The sequence below is a fragment of the Carettochelys insculpta genome, chromosome 30 (genome assembly GCF_033958435.1).
Source record: "Carettochelys insculpta isolate YL-2023 chromosome 30, ASM3395843v1, whole genome shotgun sequence".
Classification (NCBI taxonomy): Eukaryota; Metazoa; Chordata; order Testudines; family Carettochelyidae; genus Carettochelys; species Carettochelys insculpta.
Window position 1 is genome coordinate 5,054,499 of NC_134166.1, and position 25,963 is coordinate 5,080,461.

The following is a 25,963-nucleotide window of genomic DNA, read 5'->3' on the forward strand; positions in this document are numbered from 1 at the left end:
GTGTTCCAGCCACGCCAGCAGGAACAGGCCCATGCCATTCCGAGAACGTCCTGCCCAACAGGCCAAGGATGTGCGACCCCCAGCCCCAAACACCTGGAGATAACTTGCTCCAACACAGAAAAAGAAACCTGTTGTCTACATATCATTTCCCGCCCCCTCCCACCTCTGCTGCGCCCATCACACAGTCGCACCCTGCAAGAAATATTACTGACCCCCTTAGCCCAGCCTCCAAACACTCCTGCCTAAGCCCCTTCCCGCAACCACGTGCAACGCGCCTGTAGGCTGCAAGGCACATGCAGCAGTCAAGAAAGGAGACTGGGGGGGGCAGAGGGGAAGAAGCTGTGGGCGCGCATGCTCATTGCACGCTTTAGGCTTGAGGGCGGCCATGTTGGACTAGGGCAGGGGGGAGAGGACGCCATCTTTGTTCAGGCCAGGAATCACGCAAGGGGCACCGGCTTCTGCCCGCACCGAAGATGGCGGCGAGACCAGCCTAGTGATTGGCTAAGCGGGCGGCTGCGTGAGCCGCGCCTCCTTACGTTGTTTCCGTCCGGGGGGTGGGGCGGGTGCTGGCTGCGGATGGCCCGGGTCTCGGGGGCGCCATGGGGGCGGAGCGGGGCCCTGGGGGCGTCCGCCCGAGGTGAGTGAGACGCGACTGCGCGGTGGGGTGGGGCAGGGCTAGGGGGCACCACGGTAGGGCTCGGAGCGGGGGGCAGGGTCAGTGGGGCCTGGGAGGGGCCGGGGGGCATTCGGGACAGGGCCGCCCTTTGAGGGGCAGGGTGGGGAGGGGAGGAACAGTGGGGGCCAAGGTGTGATGGGGAAGGGGGCGGTTGGGGGGGTGGGATAGGAAGGGATAGGTTGTGATGGGGAGCAGCAGTTGTGGGGAAGGGTGGGATGGGATGGAGTAGGCTGGGATGGGGAGGGGCAGTTGGGGGGCAGGGTAGGACGGGGGCAGGATGGGATGGGATGGAGTAGGCTGGGATGGGGAGGGGCAGTTGGGGGGCACGGTAGGACGGGGGCAGGGTGGGATGGGATGGAGTAGGCTGGGATGGGGAGGGGCAGTTGGGGGGCACGGTAGGACGGGGGCAGGGTGGGATGGGATGGAGTAGGCTGGGATGGGGAGGGGCAGTTGGGGGGCACGGTAGGACGGGGGCAGGGTGGGATGGGATGGAGTAGGCTGGGATGGGGAGCGGCAGCTGGGGGGCAGGGTGGGATGGGATGGAGTAGGCTGGGATGGGGAGCGGCAGCTGGGGGGCAGGGTGGGATGGGATGGAGTAGGCTGGGATGGGGAGGGGCAGTTGGGGGGCACGGTAGGACGGGGGCAGGGTGGGATGGGATGGAGTAGGCTGGGATGGGGAGGGGCAGTTGGGGGGCACGGTAGGACGGGGGCAGGGTGGGATGGGATGGAGTAGGCTGGGATGGGGAGCGGCAGTTGGGGGGCAGGGTGGGATGGGATGGAGTAGGCTGGGATGGGGAGCGGCAGTTGGGGGCTCTCTGACAAGGCCTACCTTAGGGGGCAGGGTGAGACTGGGGTGGGCCAGTGGGGGAAGTTGAGCTGGGGGCGGGGCTAGTGAGACTGGCAGTTGAGGAGAGGCATCCAGGCGAGATGCATTTTGAAGGGAGGATGGGGGCAGTTGAGGAAAACACTGGAGGGGGGTTGGCCAGGAGGCAGCTTGAAGGGTGGATGGGGCAGGACCCAAGCTGGGGGATGTCACGGGGAAAGGGGTAGTTGGGGTGACAAGGCTGGGATGGGTGGATCTGGGGTGCAGCGCTCAGCCTGGGGTGCTGGGGAGGCGCAGTTGGGTGTAAGGGTTGCAGGTGAAGCTATAATGTTGGAGTCAAAAATGGGTGGTGTTTGAGAAGCTGGGGCATGTGAGTTCTGTTCTCCGTTCGAGTCTTTTCTGCCAAAACTTTTAGATGTTCACTAACTCCTGGAGGCATCAGTTTTTGGGTTCCCCTAATTAAAGACCTATAGTTGGTGCTGGAAACAGGAATTATATAGCACCTGCCCTTGCATGCCAAGAAGAAGCTATCACCAATGACTGCTTGAACTGATCTGCACATTTCACAAATCAAAGGGAAATTCACAATTTGTACCTAGATCAGAAGAGCAGCTTTGGAGGTTTCCACACAGCCAGCAGGTCACCCCAGTCAGCGCTCAACTTCAAATGGTATCGTAGGTGGTTGCCTCTTCTGATAACCAGCCATGGGATGTTCACATTTGGGTGCTTCATAATTGAAACAACTGGAAACAGTGGATGTGATTGAAATTATGGGCCTTAACCTTTCTGTGACTCACTTTCAGACTATGTAAAAAGAGGGTGATACTTAGAGGCACTGTAAGGCCTTATGTGTGTAAAAGAAGTATAGTTTTTGAGGCTTGGATGAAAATGGTATAAAATGGTGTCGTATGTGTTAAAAATTAGTAACACCAAGCTGCTTACCCAGTGCAGGGTCCCTCTGGCTTAACGCAGAGATAAGAATTAAGATGAGGAGACACTCTGTGGCCTTGCTTTCTGGACCGTTTGACCTTCTGGCTTTAGAGGGAGTCCAGAAGCAGCACTGATCTTGTGGAGGCAGTTGCCCAGCCCACCTCTGGATGATTCCCATGATGTCAGACTCAGGCATTAGTATGCGGGCTAGACATCTCTCCTGGTTTTGAGCAAACAAAGGGCCTGTCTTCATTTGCCAAAGAATCATGTTTAAACTCAGTGGCAGCAAAAAAATTTATGACACAGATTGGCTGGCCTGTGTTAAAGGAGTCCAAATTTTGCTGATCAGTTGTTTGAGACTAGGTTGGGTTCTAGTTGCAGTCATTGGTTGGCCGCCTTTGACACATACTACCAAAGCCTTGTAATGCACAAATTTTGCTACAACTATACCCAAGTCTACAGGATGCAGTGATTTTTCCAAAGGACTGGGATGATCAGATTCTGTATTATTTTGCATTTCTACTTAATTTTGAGCTGAGGATTTCATAGTACTTTAATTCTTCAGACATGCTATTGATAGGTAAGTAATGCCCACAGTTTAGAGCTGTGGGAAGCTGAGGCATGGAAAGGTGGGGAGGAGAAATAGCCTAACATCACACACCCAGGCAATGGCAGAGCCTGTAACTGGAACCTGAGAGTCCTGCTTCCTAATCATTTGCCTTAACAGGCAAAACTTCAAGAAATTAGTTCCTTCTGTTCTCACTGGTGATTCACTCAGATTGGTCTAAAGGTATAGACTTTAAGCGGGTCTTTGCCCACGAAAGCTCACACTCCAAAATATGTTAGTCTATAAGGTGCCACAAGACTTCTTGTTGTTCTCAAAGCTACAGACTAACACGGCTACATCTCTGAGACTTATTCATAGGTATTTTTGGATTTCTGGCTTCCCAAATTCCATGGACTTTGGGGAGAGATGAGAGAGCAAGTTAAGTCTCCAAATCTTTACTCCCAGGTGGGGAGCCATTAATCATGGTAGTGTCTGGGGGCAACCTGAGAATGAGACCCCTCTTTAAAATACATGTAGTAGACAGTCCCTGCCCCTAAGAGCTTGCTATCTAAATAGACAAGGCAAAAGATAGAAGAAAGGTACAGAAGGTACAAGCAGAGTTAAGAGAGTGATCTGGAAATTTCATATTGAAGTGTGAGTTGTTGAGTTTTTTAATGCGTGGCTTTTTAGGCAGCACTTGGCTATTTTGGAATTTGGCAAGTTTTTAAATCTGTTTTCTGTTGCTGGTGCTGATGTTAAAAAGGTGGGAAGGGAATGAATGCCTGAGGCACAAATAAGTCTAATGAGATGGTTGCTTTCATGTCAGCCTTAGGTTTAAATTCTGGAAGCATAAGAAGTGAAATCCTGGCCCCAGTGAAGTCAGAGGTAAAACTGCCACTGATTTCAGTGAGCCAAGGAATTTGCCTGCTATGATGCCAGGCAGTCCTCTCACACACACCCCCTCCAGTTTAATCCACTGCCACAGCTCTGGTTCCATCACCTGCAAACTGTGATTAAAGCAACATTGTGTCTGTTAGATTTAGATTCCAAAGGAAGCTGGTTATTAACGAGACACAAAGGAAAATGTGGTCTCTTGGCAAGGAGCAGATGGCCTCAGTAATAAAATCAACACAGTCTAGAACCTAAAACCAATGCAAACATTTCCTTGAACTTTTAAAACTCCAGGGAGAGCAGTTCCCTGCAGAACAAAACAGCAGAAATGTAGCTCTTTAAAGACTAATAAAATGATTTATTCGGTGATGAGCTTTTGTGGGACAGACCCACTTCATCAGATCAATCTCGTTTCCAATACAGACTGACATTTATAAGTACAAAGGACCGAAAAAAAAACAAAAAAAATAAACAACCTAATAAAAACTGACACAGGGAGATGGAGGAAGGGGGGATGTTAATTGTCCTGCCTGAGATCATTTCGAGCATCAAAGGAAGGGCAGTAGTCCTTGTAATGCATGAAGTAATTGATGTCTCTGTTCATACCACATGTTAATGTGTCAAATTTAAATATGAATTCCAACTCACAAAAATCTCGGTCTAATCTGTTTCTGAATTCTTTTTGCTCCAGGACACACGTTCTTAGATCTTTAACAGAATGGCCTAGTCCATTGATGTGTTCACTGACCGGCTTATGTGTATGGAGTTTCTTGAAGTCTGCTCTGTGTCCATTTATTCTTTGGTGAAGGTTTTCCCCCAGTATGTCCAATGTACTTAGTGGCAGAGCATTGTTGGCACATAATGGCGTATATAATGTTGCTGGAAGTGCACGAGAATGTGCCTTTGATCTTGTAACTAACATGGTTAAGTCCAGTGATGGTATCCCCAGAATAAATATGTGGACAAAGTTGGCAGCGGCGTCTGTTGCAAGGAAGAGTTTCGTGATTAGTATTACTGTGGTGTAGCCTGTGATTGCTGGTGAGAATCTTTCTTAGGTTAGGAGGTTGTGTTTAGGAAAGGACAGGCTTATCACCTAGGGCCTTCTGGAGCATAGCATCATGATCCAGAATAGGTTGTAGGCTTTTAATGATGCACTGCAGGGGTTTGAGCTAGGGGCTATAGGTGATGACAAGTGGTGTTCTGTTATTGATCTTCTGGAGCCTATCTTGAAGTAGCTGGTTTCTGGGTATTTGCCTGGCCCTGTCAATTTTTTTTCCTTCTTTTTCTTGGTGGGTAATTTGTTTTATGAATGCTTGGCAGAGGTCTGGTAGTTTTCAGTCTCTGTCTGACTATAAATGATGTATCATGTGTTGTGTGCTGGATGGAAGCTGGGGGCACGTAGGTAAGTATAGCAGTCCATACGTTTTTGGTAGAGAGTGGTGTCGATGTGGTCATTAATGATTTGTACTGTGGTATCCAGGAAATGTATTTCTCATGTGTAATAGTCAAGGCTGAAATTGGTGGTAGGATGCAGGTTGTTGAAATCTCTGTGGAGGTGAAGGTAAGGCATTACAAATTGAAGACAGGAGTCCCTGCCAGGCTTGTGAGCCAAACAAATGAAACTAACTAAATCCAAAAGTGAAAGTGACCAGTGTATCATCTCCACAGTGAGCATGTTCTGGAAAGTAAACTAGATCTCCCCTACCCTCATGGATTTAATGATCAATGGTGGTACTAACAACACAGGTAAAGTCAATATGATTTGTGACGTAGCTGTATTACTTCTAACTCTCTGGCCTTGAAAGTTACAGACTGGGTTGAAGGCCTGGACCGCACTTGAAAGTTCCCTGGTTACACTGGTATAAGCTCAAGTGTGGACACAGTATTCTGGTAAGAAGGTGCTCCTTACACCAGTGTAGTTGAAGTGGTATTACTTTTATTACTAGACAAGCCCTTAGCTTTTTTATACATTCCCTTTATCTCTTTCAGTTGGTGGTAGAAGTGAATTAGGGTTTTATTTTTGTATTAGGTAAAATAGGATGTATTTTTTTGTCCATTCAGATTGTTGGTTTGCTAGTCCTCGGGGAATTCTGCAGGTTTATTGTGGCTCCAAATGCAACACATAAACAATCCCTCCTGAACTAGTTTGCAAATACCTCTGCAGTCTGAGCCTTAGTAGAAGTTTTTATCAGCCTATAACAATGTGAGCTGATGTCCTGTAAATATTTTGTTGTCTGATAATAACCAAACATTTTAAAAAAATTGAAGGACTTTTGAAGGTATTTCATCACATCAAAATCCTCAAGTTCCTTCCAAGGGAATAAGCAATTATGTAAATAGCGTTATCAAGGGAATTTCTGTCATAATCATGGTTACTTGATCTTTCTTGATGCAGCTTGAAATTTGGGGCCTTGTTTTTAGTTGCACTCAGACCTCTTTTTATCATTCTGATACTATAAAATGGCTTTAAAATAGGCATGAATTACAGTTGTGCCCACTTTGACAGTTTCGTTTCCAGAGTTATGTGAAGAGGCCTTAGTGTACCTGAGAATCAGGCCTTTTATACTAAATACTGACAATTATGTCAATGTCCACCTGGCTGCCTTTGGGTTTCCTGGTAGGTTGCAAACATAAGGTCTTGGCAGTCACTGGCATTATCACATCTATTTTGATGAGTATAGTTAGAGGCTGTCTACAGAGGGAAATTAACCAGAATAGCTATTGTTTTTAAAAAAGAAATTCAACAAAAGTGCAGAAAGGCACTTTTATATAAGTATGTCCACACAGGGCACTCTGGCTCTTTAAATTCCTAACCTGCTTTCATATGAAATAACTTTCATGTGTAGACAAGCCTTATGAAGCAGGTTATACAAACTGTGTGTGATGCTGAATGGCTCTACCCTTTATATTTTATAATCAGGACGTTCTCTAACAGGTGTATTCTTTTGTACTTGTCCATATCTGGGTGCGTGAAGAGTCCTGTCTGAGATCCTGTGGTGATAGATGCTATAGAAACCAAGTTATTGCATGCTTGGATTGTTTTATTCCCTGTAGAATTTAGGAATGTGTCTAAACACACTTTTCATGGGTCAGGCCCACTGCCAGTCACCTCTTCAAAGCGAAAGGCACATCCTAAACTCCTGAGAGTTCCCTTGCAAGCCATGGCTATGTGGCCAACCTTAGCATGAGGCTTTAGAGCCTACAAAGAACAAGGCATGGAGGATACCATAGCAGAAATGATGTCACATAAGAGGGATGTAATCACGGGCACTGCCATGGCTCTCTGTCACATCTTTCATTTGTATGCTTTTTAGGAGCACTCCAGCTGCTGCCTGGGTGTTGTATCTTCCCACCTTTTCAGCTCTGATTTGGAAAGGGGTTCTTCTCGCTTTACAGGAATTGTGTGAATTCAAATAACAGCTGATTCTGCTGATAGATTGAAACTGAATAAGGGAACCAGCAGGAAAAGCCGCTTGCTGCCTTCCGGGGCTTTGCTTGAGAAAGGAAACAGGTTTCCAAGTGATAAATCTGGGAGGCCTGTTCTTCGCCACTATGCCGATCTCTTGTGCGGATTCTGAGCTTTCCTTTGGCTTCTAGAACACCCAGGTGGGTGCCATCCCTGCTCCTAGAACCTGCACAGGAAATGGAATCCACTGGCTGGTGGTTTTGAATGATCTCAAGTGCATCAAGGCTAGAATCCTTTCCTGTAATGTGTTCCCCACCTGCGCTTGCTCCCAGCTGTGGGAGAGCAGAGTCTGGCTTTGTCATCTGGGGACGCTGATGACAGTGGAGAGGTCTCTCAACCACTAAGACTTGTGCTCTAGCATTCCCTTTTAGCTCAGCAAAGTGCCTCTGGGATGCCCCTGCTGCCTTTATTCTCTTCCTTCCTTGGTGCCTGGACCCTTCAAGGAGCTAGGCCTGCATCAAACCATCAGCTCAAGCTTCAGGGCTGGCGAGAGCTCAACAATTCAATGGGAGGTGGGACCAACAGCTCAGAATATTCTCCCAGAAAAATACATCCCCTCAAAGGTTGGAACTTATTGTCTTATGGCATGGTAGGCAATTCAACAGAGATCAGGTGAATTGCCTACCAGGAACTGTGGTCAATGGGAGCAGCAGGGGCGCAGTGCCCGTAGGTTATCACCAGACAGTGCAGGGCCACTAGCCCCGCCTCCCCCACGATCAAATAGGAGCTTCCTCAGATGAGCACCCTGCAGCCCGCCCCAGTCCTGAGCCCCTTCTTGCATGCTAACTCCCTCACAGACCCTGCACTCCCACCCCAACCTCCTGTCCTGAACCACTTCTGCACGCTAAACCCCTTGGCCCCAGCCTGGACCACTCTCCTGTGCCCCAAGTGCCTCACGCCAGTCTTACCACAGAGATCACACCCCCCAATCAGACCCTCCCCATTCCTGCACCCATCCTCCTGCCTCAACCTGCAGTCTGCTCCTGCTTGCTGGTCACTTCATTTTTGGCCCCATCCTGGAGCCTAGGGACCCCACAAAAATCTAGTACCCTTCATCCCCAGAAGACTTAATCTGGCCCTGGAGGTTAGGTGAGGAGATCTGGGTTAAATCGGATTGTCCAGCTTGACAGGGAACATTGAAGTGTGAGTGGCCTCTTCCTGTGTTCTCCTGCTGTGATCTGCAGCATGAATGTCCATTGTATTGTACCAAAAGTCAGTAGAGCCTCTTGCCTCCCTGATCCTGCAAGTGTTGCCACAGCTGGAGGCATAACAGGTATTTCAGGATAATTGCACAAGAGAAGATTATCTAGGAATGAAAGTGATTGATGAACTTGCTCATCTTAGTCTTAAGTACAACCTGGAAGTCCTTGGCCGGGGGCTCCTGGAACCATGACCTTTGCTAACTTTCTTTTCAGGCTCTCTATCTTCTCTTTCATTCTGTACTTGTTTACATCTCCTCCTTTTAATCCTTAGTCTCAACTTTACCCTTTGACTTGCATTTCCAGTCGACACCATCAGGAGAGGTGCATGGAAAAACACAGCTGTGACTCATGCAGTGAATCTAGGATCTAATTTAGAGATTTCAGATCGTATCTCCCTTTATGTTGTAAACAGCTTAGGACCTGAAGGTTTGGATTGTGAAGGCCAGCCGCACAAGTGAACTCAGAATGACAAGGGAGAAACTGCTCCGGTTGCGAAAGAATTTTCCTGCTCTGCATGCTCAATAAGAGGTAATATTTAACACTTAGTGTTTTTCAGCCACAGCTCCCAACACCTCTCACAAGTATTATTTTACAGGGGGAAACTGAGGCACTGGATGCAGTGACACACCTAAGATTTCAATATGATGTAGCAGAGCTGAAGTAGAATCTGGGCTTCCTCTCTGTTACTGTTCCTAACAGCGGGTGCGCTGTCAGCTGCATCATAGAATCCAAAGGCTGAAAGAAACCTCAGGAGGTCATCGAGTCCAACCCCCTGCCCAAAGCAGGATCAACCTGAACTAAATCATCCCAGCCAGGACTTCGTCAGGCTGGGACTCAAAAACCTCTAGGGATGGAGATTCCACCACCTCTCTCGGTAACACATTCCAGTGCTTCACCTCTCTCCTGGGGAAAAAGTTTTTCCTGATATCCAACCTAGACCTCCCCTACTGTAACCTGAGGTCATTGCTCCTTGTTCTGCCATCTGTCACTACTGAGAACAGCCTCTCTCCATCCTCTTTAGAGCTCCCCTCAGGACGTTGAAGGCTGTTATCAAATCGCCCCTCACTCTTCTCTTCTGCAAACTAAATATGCCCAAATCCCTCAGCTTTTCCTCATAGGTCATGTGCTCCAACCCCCTAATAATTTTCATTGCCTTCAGCTGGACCCTCTCCAGTGCATCCACATGGGGGCCCTGAACCCAATGCAATACTCCAAAAGTGGCCTCACCAGTGCTGAATAAAGGGGAACAATCACTTCTCTAGATCTGCTGGAAATTCTCCTCCTAATGCTGCCCAATATGCCATTTGCCTTCTTGGCTACAAGAGCACACAGTTGACTCTCATCCAGCTTCTCATCTGCTGTAATCCCCAGGTCCTTTTCTGCTGCACTGCCACTTAGCCAGTCGGTCCCCTGCCTGTAACAATGGATTGTAGCTATGCCACTCCAGATACCTTGAAGTGATGGGTTCTCCTTCCTTCTAGAGAGCAGGATGGATTTTAATCATGATTTAAGTCACGTTTTCCATTTGTACTTTAGTTATTTTCCTAAATTTTGATTTTCATTGGTCAGTGATCATTATGACATTGATTTGCAGCTTAATATGTCCTTTGCACTTCTCTTCCAATCTATGAGTTAAAAATTTGGTTCAAGTGGACAAAATCTACTGGTACACCCTGACTTCTACTGGATGCACAGAAAACCAGTTGGTGTAGCACAAGTGGGCTATGTTACACCCCACTTGATGTGAGCAGCTGATACGCTTTCTGCTTGTGGTATGTTGGAGTGGCAAATCCCAGAAGATGGCAGCTGGGGGGAAATCAATTCCTGTTAGTTGGGGCAAGGGGTAACTACTCAGCAACACCGCTACAAGGTCTGTGGCAAAACCTCTTGCATGACCATCTCAGCATAAACTTGTCTAAGCTCAAGAAGCCTGAATAAGCCAGGTGTGTCCTCATGTGCAGAGTTCCCCCAGCCGTCTTCTGATTATGTGTGTTCATCTGTAATTGCGAAAGCTTCCTCTTTCATTGATGGGTAACAGACTGTGGAATCCTCAGATTCCCCCGTCACTGTCCCACAAGCAAAGTTTAGGTTTTGGCTGCCAGGAGGCTAATTTACTCATTTCCATTCATGTCCCACTGAGATCATTCTTTATAATAATGACTGGTTCTTAAGCAGGCTTAGTCCAGTCTTTGGCTAGCAGGAAGTTTACTGAGCCCACAGTTATTGATGTTGATGATGATGAGCCCGATGCAGAAGGGAGGCTTAATCTCAAAAGTGTCTTACACCTGCTCCAACTTTCAAACGAGCAGACTATCTAGCGGACACTGTTTTCTTCCTCTGCTTTCCAGGGCATTATGGAGGACAAACGCAACATCCCGATCATCGAGTGGGAGCATCTGGACAAGAAGAAGTTCTACGTGTTCGGCGTCTGCATGACCATGATGATCCGGGTGAGCGTTTACCCCTTCACGCTCATCCGAACGCGGCTGCAGGTCCAGAAGGGCAAGAGTCTTTACAACGGGACCTTTGATGCCTTTGTGAAGATACTGCGGTCAGAAGGGGCTATTGGGCTGTACCGGGGCTTTTTGGTCAACACCTTCACCTTGATTTCAGGCCAGTGTTATGTGACCACCTACGAGCTCACCCGCAAGTACGTGTCCAAGTACAACAACAACAATGTCATCAAGTCACTGGTGGCTGGGGGCTCAGCCTCCCTGGTGGCGCAGAGCATCACAGTGCCAATAGATGTTGTCTCCCAGCACCTCATGATGCAGCGTGATGGGGAGAGCATGGGCAGGTTCAAAGTGAGGTACCAAGACTGCAAACGTAACATGGTCTTCGGCCAGACCAAGGACATCCTTGTGCAGATCTTCAAGGCTGATGGCCTGAAAGGCTTCTACAGGGGCTATGTGGCTTCGCTGCTCACCTATATTCCCAACAGTGCTGTGTGGTGGCCTTTCTACCACTTCTATGCAGGTAGGTGAAACATGGAGACTTCCACGATAACTTGGGCAAATGTGAAATTATTAATTCAGGATTCATGATATGGGTTGAACCTTTCTAATCCAGCACACTCTCATCTGGCACCAGCCGTAATCTGGCATGATTTTAGCCACCCAGGCAACCGCTAATCATAGGTGTGGCCAAGTTTCCCACAGTACCATAAAATTTGTTTAAAGCCACCGGCCCTGGCTCTCAGTGTTCTGTGCTGTTATGTAGCTGTAATTTACCCCTAAATGTCTTCTAAGAGCCCAGTAAGCAGTGGTAGTGTTGGTCATGTGCTAGACAACCCAGTAGTTCTCAACTAGGGGACCACACCCCCCAGTGAGGCTGTGAGTGAATTTCAGGAGGGTTCTCTAAAATCAACCAGAGAGCAGGCCCTATGTTAGACTTGCTGAGGCCCAGGACAGAAAGATGAAACCTGAGCCCCACCCCTGTTACTGACAAATTGCTTGTGTTCTCATTTTTACTATGTAATTGTAAGGTAAATCAATTGCAATATAAATATTGTATTTGTTTCAGCATATAGTGGATACAGCAGAATAAGCAAATCAGCATATGAAATTTTAGTTTGTACTGACTTGGTTAGTGCTTGTTATGTAGCCTATTGTAAAATTCGGCAAATATCTAGATGAGTTAATGTACCCACTGGAAGACCTCTACATACCAAGCCATTCTTCCTCTCTACTCTGCACCGACTTGGCCTCAATTGGAGTTGTGTGTCCCGTTTGGGGGCACGTTTCAAGAAATACGGTCCAGAGAAGAGCAACAAGAATGATTGAAGGTCTACAGAACACGAACTCTGAGGGAAGACTGAAAGAACTGGGCTTGTTTAGAAAAGAGAAGGCTGAGAGAGGACATGAATGTGGCGTACAAGTATCTAAAAGAATGTTATAAGGAGGAGGGAGAAAAACAGTTCTCCTTGACCTCTAAGGATAAGATAAGGAACAATGGGCTTAAATTGCAGCAAGGGAGGTTTAGATTGGACATTAGGAAAAACTTCCTGTCATGATGGTTAAACACTGGAATAAATTGCCTAGGGAGGTTGTGGAATCTCCATCACTGGAGGTATTCAAGAGCAGGTTGGATAAATACCTAACAGGGCTGATCTAGAGTACATGGTGCGCGGCGGCAAGTCTCGTCAATTTCGGAGTGCCGGGCCGCCCGCATGCTAATGAAGCGCTGAATATGCATTTCAGCGCTTCATTAGTAAACTTTGAAATGGCCATTTGCGTGGCCATTTTGAAGTTTGGGGCTCGTGTAGACACGGCCTCTGTGATTCATTCTCTGGTTGAGAAACACTGTGTAACAGCAAAGCTGCACCTTTCAGGAGATTGTTGATTCAGTACAGAATGACCCCAGATGCAGTTAATTTGTACAATACAGGCATCAAACAGTAAACTTGCTGGCCCAGTTGGTGTCTGTCTCGCACTAGCTGCTTGGTGGGTGGATGTCATTCTACAAGGGTTAGTGTGAGGGGGATTTGTTGGCAGGGATTACTGGAGTAAGTTGGCTGTAACAAGTTTGGGTGTTAGTACAATGCATGTCAGTGATTTTCAGGTTTTGCCACTATTAAAAATACAGACATCTCAAGCATCCAGTCACTCCTTGGGGTTGGCAGATCCTGTTAGCAATGCACAGTATCACCTTAGTACGTGGGTCCTGGACCACTCACTGGCACCATTGCCTTCAATGTCCCAGCTCTTATTTCTCCAGCTCTTGGCACGCCGTTCTGGTTTGAGCTTCCCAGTAGCTGCTATCCTTGCCTTTGAAATGTGCTATGCCTTGTTCCATCCAGCTGCTGCTTAGACATATAGCCCAACTGTGGTTTATATAATCCCCCTAGTATATAGGTGCTGAAACAGTATTTTGAGTGTTAAAAATGGGTGTGGGCATAGGCTAAACACAGTTCAGAAAAGCTCCAGTCTCTCTTTCCAAAGCCTAGTTACTTTTACTTGGGTTTTTATTTTTAAAGAATCAGCTTTCCCATAAAGGCGGATCGATCTTCAGGGGACAGACTCAACCTGCCTTTCCTCCAGCTCCCGGTGCTCTAGTTTGTATCTGTGCACAGCACGCTGGTCTTGATCTGTCAACACCATTATCATGTGACCTGCCCTTAAGGCACAAACTGCAGCAGTAGAAATGATCCATGGCATTGGGTTGGCAGCCAAAACAGTCTCTAGAGCTCTCTCCTTCTTCTCTAAGCAGACATCAGTACGTCTTAAAAGATGAACCCATACAGCCAGCAGGGAATGGGGAATACTGGGCTAGACAGCAGTACTGCTGCTGCTAACCTGGAGGTTAGAGTGGCTCACGGGCTGATTTGTGGTGCATTTGCAGAAAAAGCTAATGTCGTTCTGAGGTGCGAGAGTAGGAGTGCCATGTGTCAGAGACAGGAGGTAATTCTCCCGCTCTATTCAGCACTGGTGAGGCTCAGCTGGAGTACCGTGTCCAGTGCTGGGCACCGAATTTTAGGAAAGATATGGAAAAATTGGAGGGAGTCCAAAGGAGACCAATTAAAGCAGTAAAAAGGTTTAGAAAACCTGATCTATGAGGATATTTTTAGTTCTGAGAAGAGAAAGCCAGTGTCAGGGAGTGTTATGACGGGGTCTGATTGTGGAAGACCCCTGGGGATGTTCCTCATTGTGCTGACCAGGACTCTGACACCTGTCACCTTGCTCTCTGGGACTCCCCAGGTAGATAAACCTGTCCTTTGGGTTGCTCCAGGAGCACCAGTAATGTCTGTCATTAGCACCTTTGTAACTATAAACAGACCCGCGCTCCATATTTCTGACTTCATGGAGAAGAATGTAACGCATGCACCAAATTATGATATACAGATTCAGCAGAAAATTATTCATTGATATATGGATTCATTGAAAACAATAGGGTAAGAGAGGCATTTTGTCCAAAGCATCTCTTGAGTTATTCATATTTATATTCATAACCTGTTTTCCATAAAGCGTGGGGGGGGGCGTCTGTCACACACCTTCAGCTTCAAAGATGTCAACAGCTGCTTTTAGGAGGATGGTGATCAATTGTTGCCCTTGTCCACTGATGGTAGGAAAAGAACTAACGAGTTAGATAGTAGGAAGCACTTTCAAAGTATAAGGACAGTTAAGCTCATGGAACAGACTTCCAAGGAAGGTTGTGGAATCTCCATCACTAGAGGGAGTTAAGAAGAAATTGGACAAATGCCTGTCAGCGATGGGATAGTTTACGTGGTCCTGTCTCAGTGCTGTGGACTGGATTTAATGGCCTCTCAAGGTCCCTTCCAGCCCTACATGTCTATGAGCCTATGAAAAACAACCTCTTTTTCTAGAAATGTCTCTTAAATTTCTGTGTGTGTTTAAAACCTACTCATGATGCTACTTAATGTACTAGAAAGTGGAAAAAAAGAATGAAGAAAGCTGTCGCGCCCACAGCGTGGCAAGCTTTTCTTTAGAGAATGTGTCACTGTCTGCTTGGAGGGATGTTGCAAGAAGCAGTGTTACAATTCACTGGGTACTACCTTCTAGAGGCTTAAATCACCTATGATGGAGTCAGTTTAATATGAATCTTTGCAGACAACATGCAAACGAACTAGTCCTAGACTCATCATGAGGCACGTGAGCAGTGTACATGTATGTAACAAGTTTTCCCAACTGTAAAACCGATCTGTAAAATATGGATCTTAACCTGTGAAGTTGGTATGGATGACTGCTGGGAGTTCTGGCTGGAAGGAAGGACAGAATATGTATATATGCACACACGTATCTGTAACTTTACTGTGCCTCCTGTTCCCAGAACAGCTCTCACGCTTGACACCTAAAGATTGTCCACACCTCCTCCTCCAAGCTATATCGGGGCCACTAGCAGCTGCAACGGCCTCCACCCTCACCAACCCCATGGATGTCATCAGAACTCGCGTCCAGGTAAGAGCTCGGCCTAAGGTAGGGTGATCTAGCATCTGCAGGACAGGATCATGAGTCACAGGGCATGAGTACTGTACCAGTTCTGCCTCTGATCTGTGCAGCTGTGGGCAAGTCACTGTATCTTTCTTCTCAATGGCATATAGCATTTATTTCTAGATGCTCAGGTGGATTGTTGCATATTGGGTTTTACAAACTCCTGTGTCTCACTCTCCGTGTCGGTTAAATGAAGTGAATATCTCTTTTGATTTTCTCCCAATTTAGTGCCATTAATGACTTATCCAGAGCAGAGTCGGAACCTTGCTAGCTACAGCCATATTGGGAGATAGGTGTGGGGCATGGTTTTCCTGGATTGTTTCACTAGACGAGTAGTATTATGTAAATTTCTTGTTACCTTGTTATGAACTGACTTCTAGGGGAAACTGTAGCAGGGTTCTAGGAGAGAAAGATCCCTGTCCTCAATGGTTGTGGAGTCCATGCTAGAACCCTACTAAAATTTAAATTCAGTTATACCAGCCTGCTTCTCCAGTGTGTTGTATTTGGTTTATTTCCTCACTTGATGGGCACAAAAGCACCCATCCAATTTCGGTCCCATAAGGCGCCTGTGAAACTGTTTGTCAAAGCTCATTTTGTTTTTCCTCTTCATTTCTCCTGATCTCATGTCTTGCTCTACAGACTGTAACAGCATCTGTGTACAAAGAGCTTCTGCAAGGCAGGGAGCAGAGAGAGTCAGCCAGAATAACCTACAGCTTAAATCTACAGTGTACGTTTTCACCCCCCAAATTATATACATGTAGCAATGCTGAAGGGCAGCGAGCTTTGGGAACCTGGACAGCACCCTGCAGGAAGTGGAATTGTGTCACAAGTTTTCAGAGAGGTAGCCGTGTTAGTTTGTTTCAGCAAAAACAACAAGGAGTCTGGTGGCACCTTAACGTTTAACTGAGGCTATGTCTATACTTACTGGAAAATTAACCCAGTCTGGGTCAATCTTCTGGGGTTCAGTTTCATGCACCTTGTGGGGATGTGCGAAATCAAACTATCAGGGTTCATCTGTTGACCGTGGTACTCCTCATTATTGCGAGTAAGGGAGGTCAACAAGAAAGTTTCTCCCATTGACCTCCCTCCCTGAGGATGGCCTGATAAGTTGATCATAGATACATTGATTCCAGCTATGCAATTGTTGTAGCTAGAATTGCATATCTAGGATCAACTTTCAGGTCTAGTATAGACCTGGCCAGATTTATTGGGGCATAAGCTTTCATGAGCTACATCTCACTTTCTCGGGTGCTTGAAGAGGAACAAAAGGCAGGAATACAGAGATGGGAGTGTAACATCAGCGCTAATTAAATCAGGGTGGATGTGCCTCACCTCCAAGAGTGAGGAGAAGGTGAAATACTTGAAAGGGAACTTACTTATTGTAATGAGAGAGCCATTCTGTGTCTCTGTTCAGACCCATTTTGACTGTCAAATTTGCATATGAATTCCAGCCCAGCCTAAATTTCAACAACAGACTGCACTGCGAAATTGCCAAGTTGGTGTTCATATGCAAATTTGACAGTGTCAAAATGGGTCTGAACAGACTGACTGGCTCTTTCATTATGTAAGCTTATGCCCTAATAAATTCATTGCTCTTCAAGGTGCCACTGGATTCCTTGTTGTGTTGCAAGATAAACTCCAGACTTGGTGGGGTCTCTAATGTAAATACGTAGGGTGATGAAGCAAACATAAAGTAACCCAAGTGCTTAAATTGCACGGTGTCCTCTCTGTTTGCTCCATCATTGCCTTGTCACAGGACGGGCTAGCTGGCCCTTTCAGAGAAGTGGGGTTAGTTGCACCTGTGACTATTCAGTTGCACTGCAGGTGGTGAGATGAAAATCCAGGCAGCAGAGTTGGTTGGAAGAGCTGCAGAAAGTCGTTTTTGGGAAAGGGCCTGGACTGCATCTTGCCAGACTAGGTAGGTGCAAGACGTGACTCATGGCCCTACTGTATAGGCAGCCGTGGCAGCAGCAGGGAAGCCCGTTGAGGTATAGGGCTTAGGGGTTCCTATGGCAACACCAGACTTACCTTTGTGAGGATGAACTGTGTTTGAGTTTGAATAAGTGGATTATTTGGAAAGGGAATGAAATAGTGACCCAGGGGTGTGGGGAGGGGGGGCGGCGCACAGGCTTGTTGGCTGAGGAGCTGGTCTCTAGCTACATGGGAGTGCGGAAACTGAGGCAGGGTCTGACTGAAGCTTTGCCCATTTACAGCCTCCTTTTGGGGTATCTTGTGTCTTCCTGTAAAGCAGCTGGTTCTGGCCACTGTCAGAGGAAGGACACTGGACTGGGGGGACTTCAAGTCTGATTGGGTGCTCTGGTTTCTCTGGTTCCTCCTCAAATGAAAACAACAAGGCAGTTGACTGGTTTGCCTTTGGAAAGACCTTAGCAGGGTGTAATACCTTACAGTCTCATTGCAGAACAGCCCGTGTGTAGCTCAAGACATAGTTGTTTTATCTGCCGTTGCCCAAGCTGTGGTGCTGCCCTGCTGAGCACATGCCTCTCCTGTTTCATTCTTGGCTTTGCAGGTGGAAGGCAAAAGCTCCATCATTCTCACTTTCAAGCAACTAATGGCAGAGGAAGGTCCCTGGGGCCTCACAAAAGGCCTTTCGGCCCGCATCATATCGGCCACCCCTTCCACCATCGTCATAGTGGTGGGATATGAAACTCTGAAGAAGTTAAGCCTCCGCCCGGAGCTTGTGGACTCAAGACATTGGTAGCAAAGAGTGAATGAGAACTTATAACTTGATTACAGGATTATGTGGTTTCACAGCAGAGGACAGAGTCAAGCTGCTGCAATCACTTTGTCAGATCCGACTGCAACACAGCTTTCTACTGCTATCTGTTTGGGAAAAATGAAAAAAAAAATGGTAAAGTTTTCGACCGACTAGCCATTCAAGACTGCCCGGGTGTGTGAGTGAAACCCAACAATTTCCTGATCTCTTTTAAATTAAAGACTACCCATTTAAGCAAAAGAAAAGAAAAAGATTATTCTTGCAATGCATTCTTAATCTTTTAATTTTGCCAAATTTCCATATGGCGGGGACTGTACAAACTCTATAGGGCCTCCTGGTGGAATGTCTATTAATTGCAGGGGTATTGTGGGAGGAGAAAAATATATATATAATATATATGTATATAGTAAAAACTTTTCTCAAGCATCATTTTTGATGCTCATAAAATGAGGGAAGAGAGTAACAAATACCTGGATCAGTTTTAAGGCCTTGTCTGCCGCTGTCTGATGAGATCTGTACATAATTTTTCTATATTCTTGGAAGCTATTTCACTTATTCACACGCCTTCCCAGTGTCAGAGCTGGTGTTCTGATGCACATGTGTTTAAATAACATTTGAGGTGTTTATTTCTTATAGCTAATAGCAATTGTGACTTCTAATCCAGGTTTTAATCATCTTTTTTGTGGTTTGTTTTTTTCACAGTGGGTTAGGGAGTGGAGGATGGTTTGCTGGGGGACTGGTTATTCTGTGGCCTTGGCAAATGTGAGTGTAAATGTTCTGCATCCTATGGAAATGTCTGTTGATCCCCACCCTTAATTTTGTTAAGATCAAACAGATCCACAGACCGCTGGAAATCCCCAGTTGCCCGTCTTCAGGAGCACACTGAGCTGGATGAGACTGAAAAGCAGGAGTTGAATTTTCTGTAATTGACAAAAGGATGCAAGAAGGAAAATGGCTTCTGCCTTTCTGTCCCATGCATACCTGATAGGTGTGTGTGTCTCAGCTACTGAGTAACGGTCCAGTACCACCAAACAAATCAAAATCCTGTCTCTGGGGAAGACCATTTTTGCTGTATTCCAAACTACGGCTTGTCTGTTACCAAACAAAGTCTCTGAATCAAGTTGTGCAACAAGCGCCTGTATTCAGTGAGTGTCTCTGGCTCCCAAGCCTTGCTTTTCCTAGCTAGTTAGAGAGGTTGGGAGTTTAGTAAGATGACGTAGGTAACCCACTACTTCCAAACAGCTCATATTTACGCTTCAGTGCCTGTTTTCTTCCCTCTCACTGCCTCAATGATGAGTTCCTGATGCTGACCTTGGTGTACTGCAGCTGCCCATGTCTTGTTCAGCTGTCCACCTGTCTTCCAGTCCTCAGTAGAGCACAGGCTTCCCCAGGCAAACAGACCTAAGGAGCTCCTTGTTTCCACTGTGCATGGAGTTAGGACAGCCAGCCCTGAAACACAGCACAGAAGCTCATCATTAAAGCATGCACTTCCTGTGTGACACTGGGGAAATTGCACAGTCATTGTGCTCCTTCCTGTTGTATAACGTGGAAGAAATAATACTCTTCCTGGGGCTGGGGGGGGTGTTGAGAGGATAACCACCATAGACACGAGGTGCTAACGCAGTGGCGGTGGGTCCTGTATCAGGGACTAGACAGAGGTGAGAAATGGCAGCACACAACCAGCTGGTATGTCCATCATCTTACCCCTGCTCTGCTCTCCTCCAAGCTGCATGCACAAGCACAACGTGTGCAAAACTCTCATCTGCAGCAAGCTGGGGGTCCATCTTCTGGTATAAAATCCAGTTCCCGTGAAAGGAAGGATGGTGGAACAGACAACTATTAAGATTTGAACCACACAAACTTGCAGGAAAAAATGTGGATCCAAAACCAGCAGGGCTGACAGCCACTGTGGACCCTGGGGCTAGATGGGGATGGGGGCCCAACTCCATGCACCAGAAGAGGTGAGGTCAAGAATGGAAAGGGTGAGGCCTAGGCCGGTCAGCACTTAGCACCACCCAAACAGCAGCACTGGGGTATGCTCCCTCCACCACACACACACACACTGCAGCACGACAGAGCAGCATTGCCACAGCACTTCTGGGGGCCCAGAGCTGATTGCTGAAGTAGTAGCAGTGGCAGCTGGAGCTCTGGGCCCCTTTTGTGCCCACCTCCCACCCAATGTCTGCCTAAAACAGTAAATGTGGAGAAAAGTTTGAACAAACTCCTTGGGATCATGAGCTCATCTGCACATGGGGGATGCTGCAGGAGGAACACGCTGCTTTGTGTCTCATCAGTACTGTACAGATGAAAAATCATAAATGGTTATGGGGGCGAGGTGCGAAATACAACAAAGGGCTGTAGTCCTATTATACTAGTGTGGGCTTCATCAGTTTAAGTAATCTGAAATTGTACCCTATCAATTAGTCCTCTTTCATTTGGAAACAGGAGCTTTTCTTAACTCAGGCAAGTAACTTACAATTTCTTGTGAGGTAACAGTTTCAAATACTCTGGAGTCATGTAACACAATACAATTTTTAAAAAATAAAATAGTTGTCTTCAAACAGCGCACAGAGGCTGGTAATGCCGCTGAGTTGCATCCGCAATTGAAAAGAGCTGGCTCTTCAAATGAGCCATTTCACATTTGAGCCAGTGACAAACCCCCTCAAAGCATCATATTTAACGAACAACTCTCTGGCCGTACTTTTTGTTCTTGTGTTTGAAATCCCACTCCTTAGTAGGGGGCTCTGCAGTGAGGGTTATGTCCTGTCTTTCAAGGCTTGACATGGTTCGATTCGGGGTGTTTGCATAGTATCCATATTGTGATCTGTGGAAGGTAATGAGACATTGTTCATCTGCAGCTCCTTTTTCGAAAAACATGAGTATCTGACCATTTCTAACAGGTGAGACGACAGCTTTTGCTAGGGGAGAGGGACATTGTCTTAATGACAAGTCAGTAAGGGACACTGACAAATTTAAGAGACCTTAGAGACTCCATCTTGAAATCTAGTCAGCTTAAAAAGAATTGAAAATAAGCTCAAATTCTGCATTTGCCTGTGAGTCATCCTGCCAGTCTTTGTGGTTTCACAACTAGGGATGTTAAAACAGCTAACTGGTTAAACACTACTACTAAAACAGTTAACCTAGGTCCTGCTGGACAGTAGGGTCCTGCTGCCAGCCCCACCACCGCTGAGATCCCATTGGCCCTACTGTGGTCGGGGCTACTCTGGTATGCCACTAGGGCCAGTTAACCAGTGAACATAACAGTAAGCCTCAAACCAGGTAACATCCCTATATACGTAATATTTTTTTAGAACAATTTGCCTTCACAGAGCAATAGGAGAGATTATCACTGACGGAGAAAGCGATTTTAGCTGAGCAGTGAAAAATGATGCTATGCAGAGTCTTAAATTTAAGCCCAGTGCAAGGTTAAACCTTGCAGAAAAACATGGACTGAGGCATGTGCAGTATTTGAAACTGACTAGATAGCAAGTGAAGTGCCCCTTCCCATTTGTGTGCAGTTCAGCTAGCAGGGTTTAACTTTTACAAGCCATGTGGCTTTTTCCCTGCAGAAAAATGTAGGCAATTGGTTTTCCTTCTATTTTTCTGCAGGAACCTGGCATCTCCACCAGGCTGTTTTTTGTCCAGTTTGGATCAGTCCACGGAGGTCAGATTTAAGTGATCACTTCATTAAACCATCAAGCCTTAAATAGAGCCAATCAGCCCTTCAAGTCTGAATGCAGCAGAGTTTTTCTCTGGGGAATGTCACAACAGAAGGGTAGTATACGGTACTAATCAGCCTGTAGTGGCTATAACTCTTATCTTTTCTGTCAGATAAAGCATTACAAACCCTTTGTGGTTCTATTCATTTGGGTTAGTTTTTTTCTGCTCAAGGGCATTTATCACCTGTGGAGTGACTCTGTTAATCTCTGCTGTGACAATTTGTGGTAGTACAGTATTTTCTTTGAATTTTGCTTGGCTCTTACAATATTGTCAGTTTCTTCTTGACACCACCTCAACCCCAGCCTTTCAGATGTGCTGCTGGTTTTTATGTACAATAGTGATCATCCTGTCAGTAAACTGACTGGGTACAATTGCTTTCCGATGAAATCCATGCATGTCTTTATCCTAAGTGCAAACCCCTCTAGATAACAGAGTATTTTGAAGTGTTGCCCCTCTGTCAGGCCCAATCTTTTTTTTTTTTAATTGAATGTGGTGGTGTGAGCTGAACTTTTCCATCCCCATATACCAGTCTGCGAAAAGAAATCTGGAAATGGAACGTTGTAGGGCTTCCATTGTATCAGAGGAATTGTTGGGGGTGGAATAAAGTGGTGTCCCAGCACATTACAATTTTTGAATGTTTGGGGCATTTGAAAGCCATAATGTCAGAATTTGACTGCCTACACCTGTAGCAATGGGAGTGCAGAATGATAGGACCGGTGCCTATTCTAAAATCAGGTGCTGGGTGACTATTGTGTACGTTTAACAGGTTTCACTGTTGCACTGTAATATGTCTTTGTGTAATTAAAGTTTTTATTATTTATTTGATCTTGTTATTATGCATCTGTCTGGGTTTGGTAAGTTACATATTGCAGTATTGTTTTGTGTAACATTTCACTGACTCCAGCCTCAATCTTTCACAGTTACATTTCCCATTAAAACTTGTAAGGTGAGAGAAGTTAAAGGGAAACTTAGCAGATGCAGCCCTATTTTCAATTTACACCAGTGTGAATTTCTTAATTCGCTCAACAACCTGTCTAATGTAATACAAACCAATGAAAATTTAGGTTGTATTCTTATGGGGGGAAGAATGCCTTTGGGCACATGTAAGAAAATAAATCTGTATGAGGTAAAAATGTTGTTATTCATAGAACACTAGAATTGGAAGGGACCTCGAGGTCATCGAGTCCAGTCCCCTGACCTCACAACAGGACCAAGCACCATCTAGGCCATCCCTGATAGATGTCTGTCTAACCTGCTCTTAAATATCTCCAGTGATGGAGATTCCACATCCTCTCTGGTTAGTTTATTCAGTGTACTGGCAGTACTTTAAATGGGTCTTACTGAAGGCACAGGAACAAACCATCCGCCTACAAAGTAAGAAATGCAAACAGGGTAGGCAACCAGCTTGGCTTAACAGGGAAATCCTTAGTCAGCTTAAACTCAAAAAGGATGCATATAAGAAATGGAAATGTGGACAGTTTACTAAGGAGGAGTATAAACATATGGCTGGAGAATGCCGGGCAGTAATCAGGAAAGTGAAAGCACAATTGGAACTGCAGCTGGCAAGGGATGTGAAGAGTAACAAGAGGGGTTTCTACAGGCATGTTAACAATAAACAGGTTATCAGAGAAGGTGTGGGGCCGTTACTGGATGAGGGAGGTAACCTAGTGACAGATGATGTAGGAAAAGCTGAAGTACTCGGTGCTTTTTTTGCCTCAGTCTTCACAAAGTCAACTCCCACATGATGGTCGCAGACAATGTAGTATGGGAAGGTGGAGGGCAGCCATCTGTAGGGAAGGAACAAGTTCTGAGCTATCTAGAAAAACTAGATTTACACAAATCCATGGGTCTGGATTTAATGCACCCCAGGGTACTGAGGGAACTGGCAGAGGTCATTGCTGAACCTTTGGCCATTATCTTTGAAGACTCTTGGAAATTGGGGGAGATACCGGATGACTGGGAAGAGGCAAACATAGTATCTGTCTTTAAAAAAGGAAAGAAGGACAATTCAGGGAACTATAGACCAATCAGCCTTACCTCAATTCCTGGGAAAATAATAGAGGGGATCCTCAAGGAATCCATTTTGGAACACTTGGAAGAGAGAAAAGTGATCAAAACTAGCCAACGTGGATTCACCAAGGGCAAGTCCTGCCTGACCAATCTGATTAGCTTCTATGACGAGGTAACAGGCTCTGTAGACATGGGGAAGTCAGTGGATGTGATATACCTTGACTTCAGCAAAGCTTTTCATATGGTCTCCCACAAAATTCTAGTCCATAAGTTAAGGAAATATGGTTTGGATCCTTGGCCTATAAGATGGATAGAAAGCTGGGTTGAAGGTCGGACCCAATGGGTAGTGGTCAATGGCTCAATGTCTGGATGGCGGTCGGTTTCAAGCGGAGTGCTGCAAGGCTTGGTTCTGGGGCCAGTGTTGTACAACATCTTTATTAATGACCTGGATGAGGGACTGGATTGCAGCCTCAGCAAGTTTGTGGATGACACAAATCTAAGGGGAGAGGTAGATACTTTGGAGGGTAGAAAGAGACTCCAGAGTGACCTGGATAAATTGGAGGACTGGGCCAAAAGAAATCTGATGCTGTTCAGGAAGAAGAAGTGTATAGTCCTGCACCTGGGGCGGAAGAATCCCAAGCATTGTTATCGGCTAGGGACTGACTGACTGGCTCAGCAGCAGTACGATGGAAAGGGATCTAGGGGTTATGGTGAATGAAAGGCTGGATATGAGTAAACAGTGTGCCCTTGTAGCCAAGAAGGCTAATGGCATCCTAGGGTGCATTAGGAGGAGCATTTCAAGCAGATCTAGAGAAGTAGTTATTCCCCTCTATTCTGCACTGGTGAGGCCACATCTGGAATATTGTGTCCAGTTTTGGGCCCCCCACTATAAAAAGGATGTGGATGTGCTGGAGCAGGTTCAGCAAAGGACAACCAAAATGATTAAGGGTCTGGAGCACAAGACCTATGAGGAGAGGCTGAGGGATTTGGGCTTGTTTAGTTTACAGAAGAGAAGACTTAGGGGTGATTTAGTAGTAGCCTTCAATTTCCTGAAGGGGAGCTCTAAAGAGGAGGGTGAGAAACTATTGTCAGTGGTGTCAGATGACAGAACAATGAGCAATGGTCTGAAGTTGGAGAAGGAGAGGTGGAGGTTAGATATGAGGAAAAACCACTTCACCCGAAAGCTGGTGAAGCACTGGAATGCATTCCCTAGAGAGGTGGTGGATTCTCCATCTCTAGAGGTTTTTAAGTTCAGGCTTGACAAGGTCCTGGCTGGGATGACTTAGTGGGGGTTGATCCTCCTTGAAGCAGGGGGCTGGACTAGATGACCTCCTGAGGTCCCTTCCAGCCCTGTGATTCTGTGTTTAACCACCCTGACAGTTAGGAAGTTCTTCCTAATGTCCAACCTAAACCTCTCTTAGTAGCTGGTATATAAATGTGAATACATGTACATTAAAGGAGTCGATATTATTAATGAGATGGATGAGCCTGAGAGGCAGCAGCTCATCATGCTGCGCCTTCCCTTATGGAATCCGCCATTTCCCCCACACCCCTGAGGGGGCCCACCACCCACTTTGTGCTCCCCTGCTCGGAGGCACCAGCTGATGGCTTGTGATCTGTGAAGCTACAGCCCAACAGCGCGACCGCTCTGAGGCTTGGCTTGAAAAACAATGGAATGGTAGGAGCCTGGGCTAAAAAAATAAATGGCAAGAGGGCGCACCAGGGCAGAGCCTGGTGCGTGGGACTCCTGCCCCCTCTTCCCATGCTGGAGTGGAGGGCGGTGCCTCAGCTCCACGGCTTTGCGGGCTGCACGGCGCGGAGTCGAGCAGCCTGCGGAGCGTGGCGGCCGCTGGAAAAGGACAAAAGCCGCCTACCCACGTGTTGTCCATTATGGGGCGTGGCCTGCTCACTTGATTGACGCAAGACTGCACCAATAAGATAAAGGCTGCGGCTCCAGCCAATCGGCAGGAGCGGGGCGGAGTTATCTGAGCGCTTCACGGTTTTTTGGCGGTTTAAG

The 25,963-nt window shown here is 46.5% G+C and overlaps 1 protein-coding gene across 4 annotated transcripts; it reads left to right on the forward strand.

The window, feature by feature from the left end:
• The first annotated feature begins 558 nt into the window (after positions 1 to 558).
• Positions 559 to 22,756, forward strand: SLC25A44 (solute carrier family 25 member 44). 4 transcript variants are annotated; one of them, XR_012642888.1, is made up of 5 exons: positions 559 to 637; positions 8,948 to 9,063; positions 10,884 to 11,511; positions 15,327 to 15,449; positions 18,010 to 18,148. XR_012642888.1 is itself a non-coding variant. In XM_074981171.1 (5 exons), exons 3-5 carry the CDS (start codon positions 10,890 to 10,892, stop codon positions 18,199 to 18,201), a joined length of 942 nt encoding a protein of 313 aa, XP_074837272.1. In that variant the 5' UTR covers positions 559 to 637; positions 8,948 to 9,063; positions 10,884 to 10,889; the 3' UTR covers positions 18,202 to 22,756. The 4 variants fall into 4 exon arrangements, 2 of the variants coding, with proteins under 2 accessions (XP_074837272.1, XP_074837273.1); XR_012642889.1 differs by lacking the exon at positions 18,010 to 18,148 and adding an exon at positions 16,122 to 16,144; XM_074981171.1 differs by having other exon boundaries at positions 15,322 to 15,449; positions 18,010 to 22,756.
• The last annotated feature ends 3,207 nt before the right edge of the window (positions 22,757 to 25,963 follow it).

Bases quoted from the DNA above. Each gene is read 5' to 3' on its own strand.
- SLC25A44 (XM_074981171.1), top strand. From the start codon at position 10,890: ATGGAGGACAAACGCAACATCCCGATCATCGAGTGGGAGCATCTGGAC. The intron at 11,512-15,321 runs GTAGGTGAAACA...TCCTGTTCCCAG, and splicing joins TTTCTACCACTTCTATGCAG to AACAGCTCTCACGCTTGACA. The intron at 15,450-18,009 runs GTAAGAGCTCGG...TTGGCTTTGCAG, and splicing joins TCATCAGAACTCGCGTCCAG to GTGGAAGGCAAAAGCTCCAT.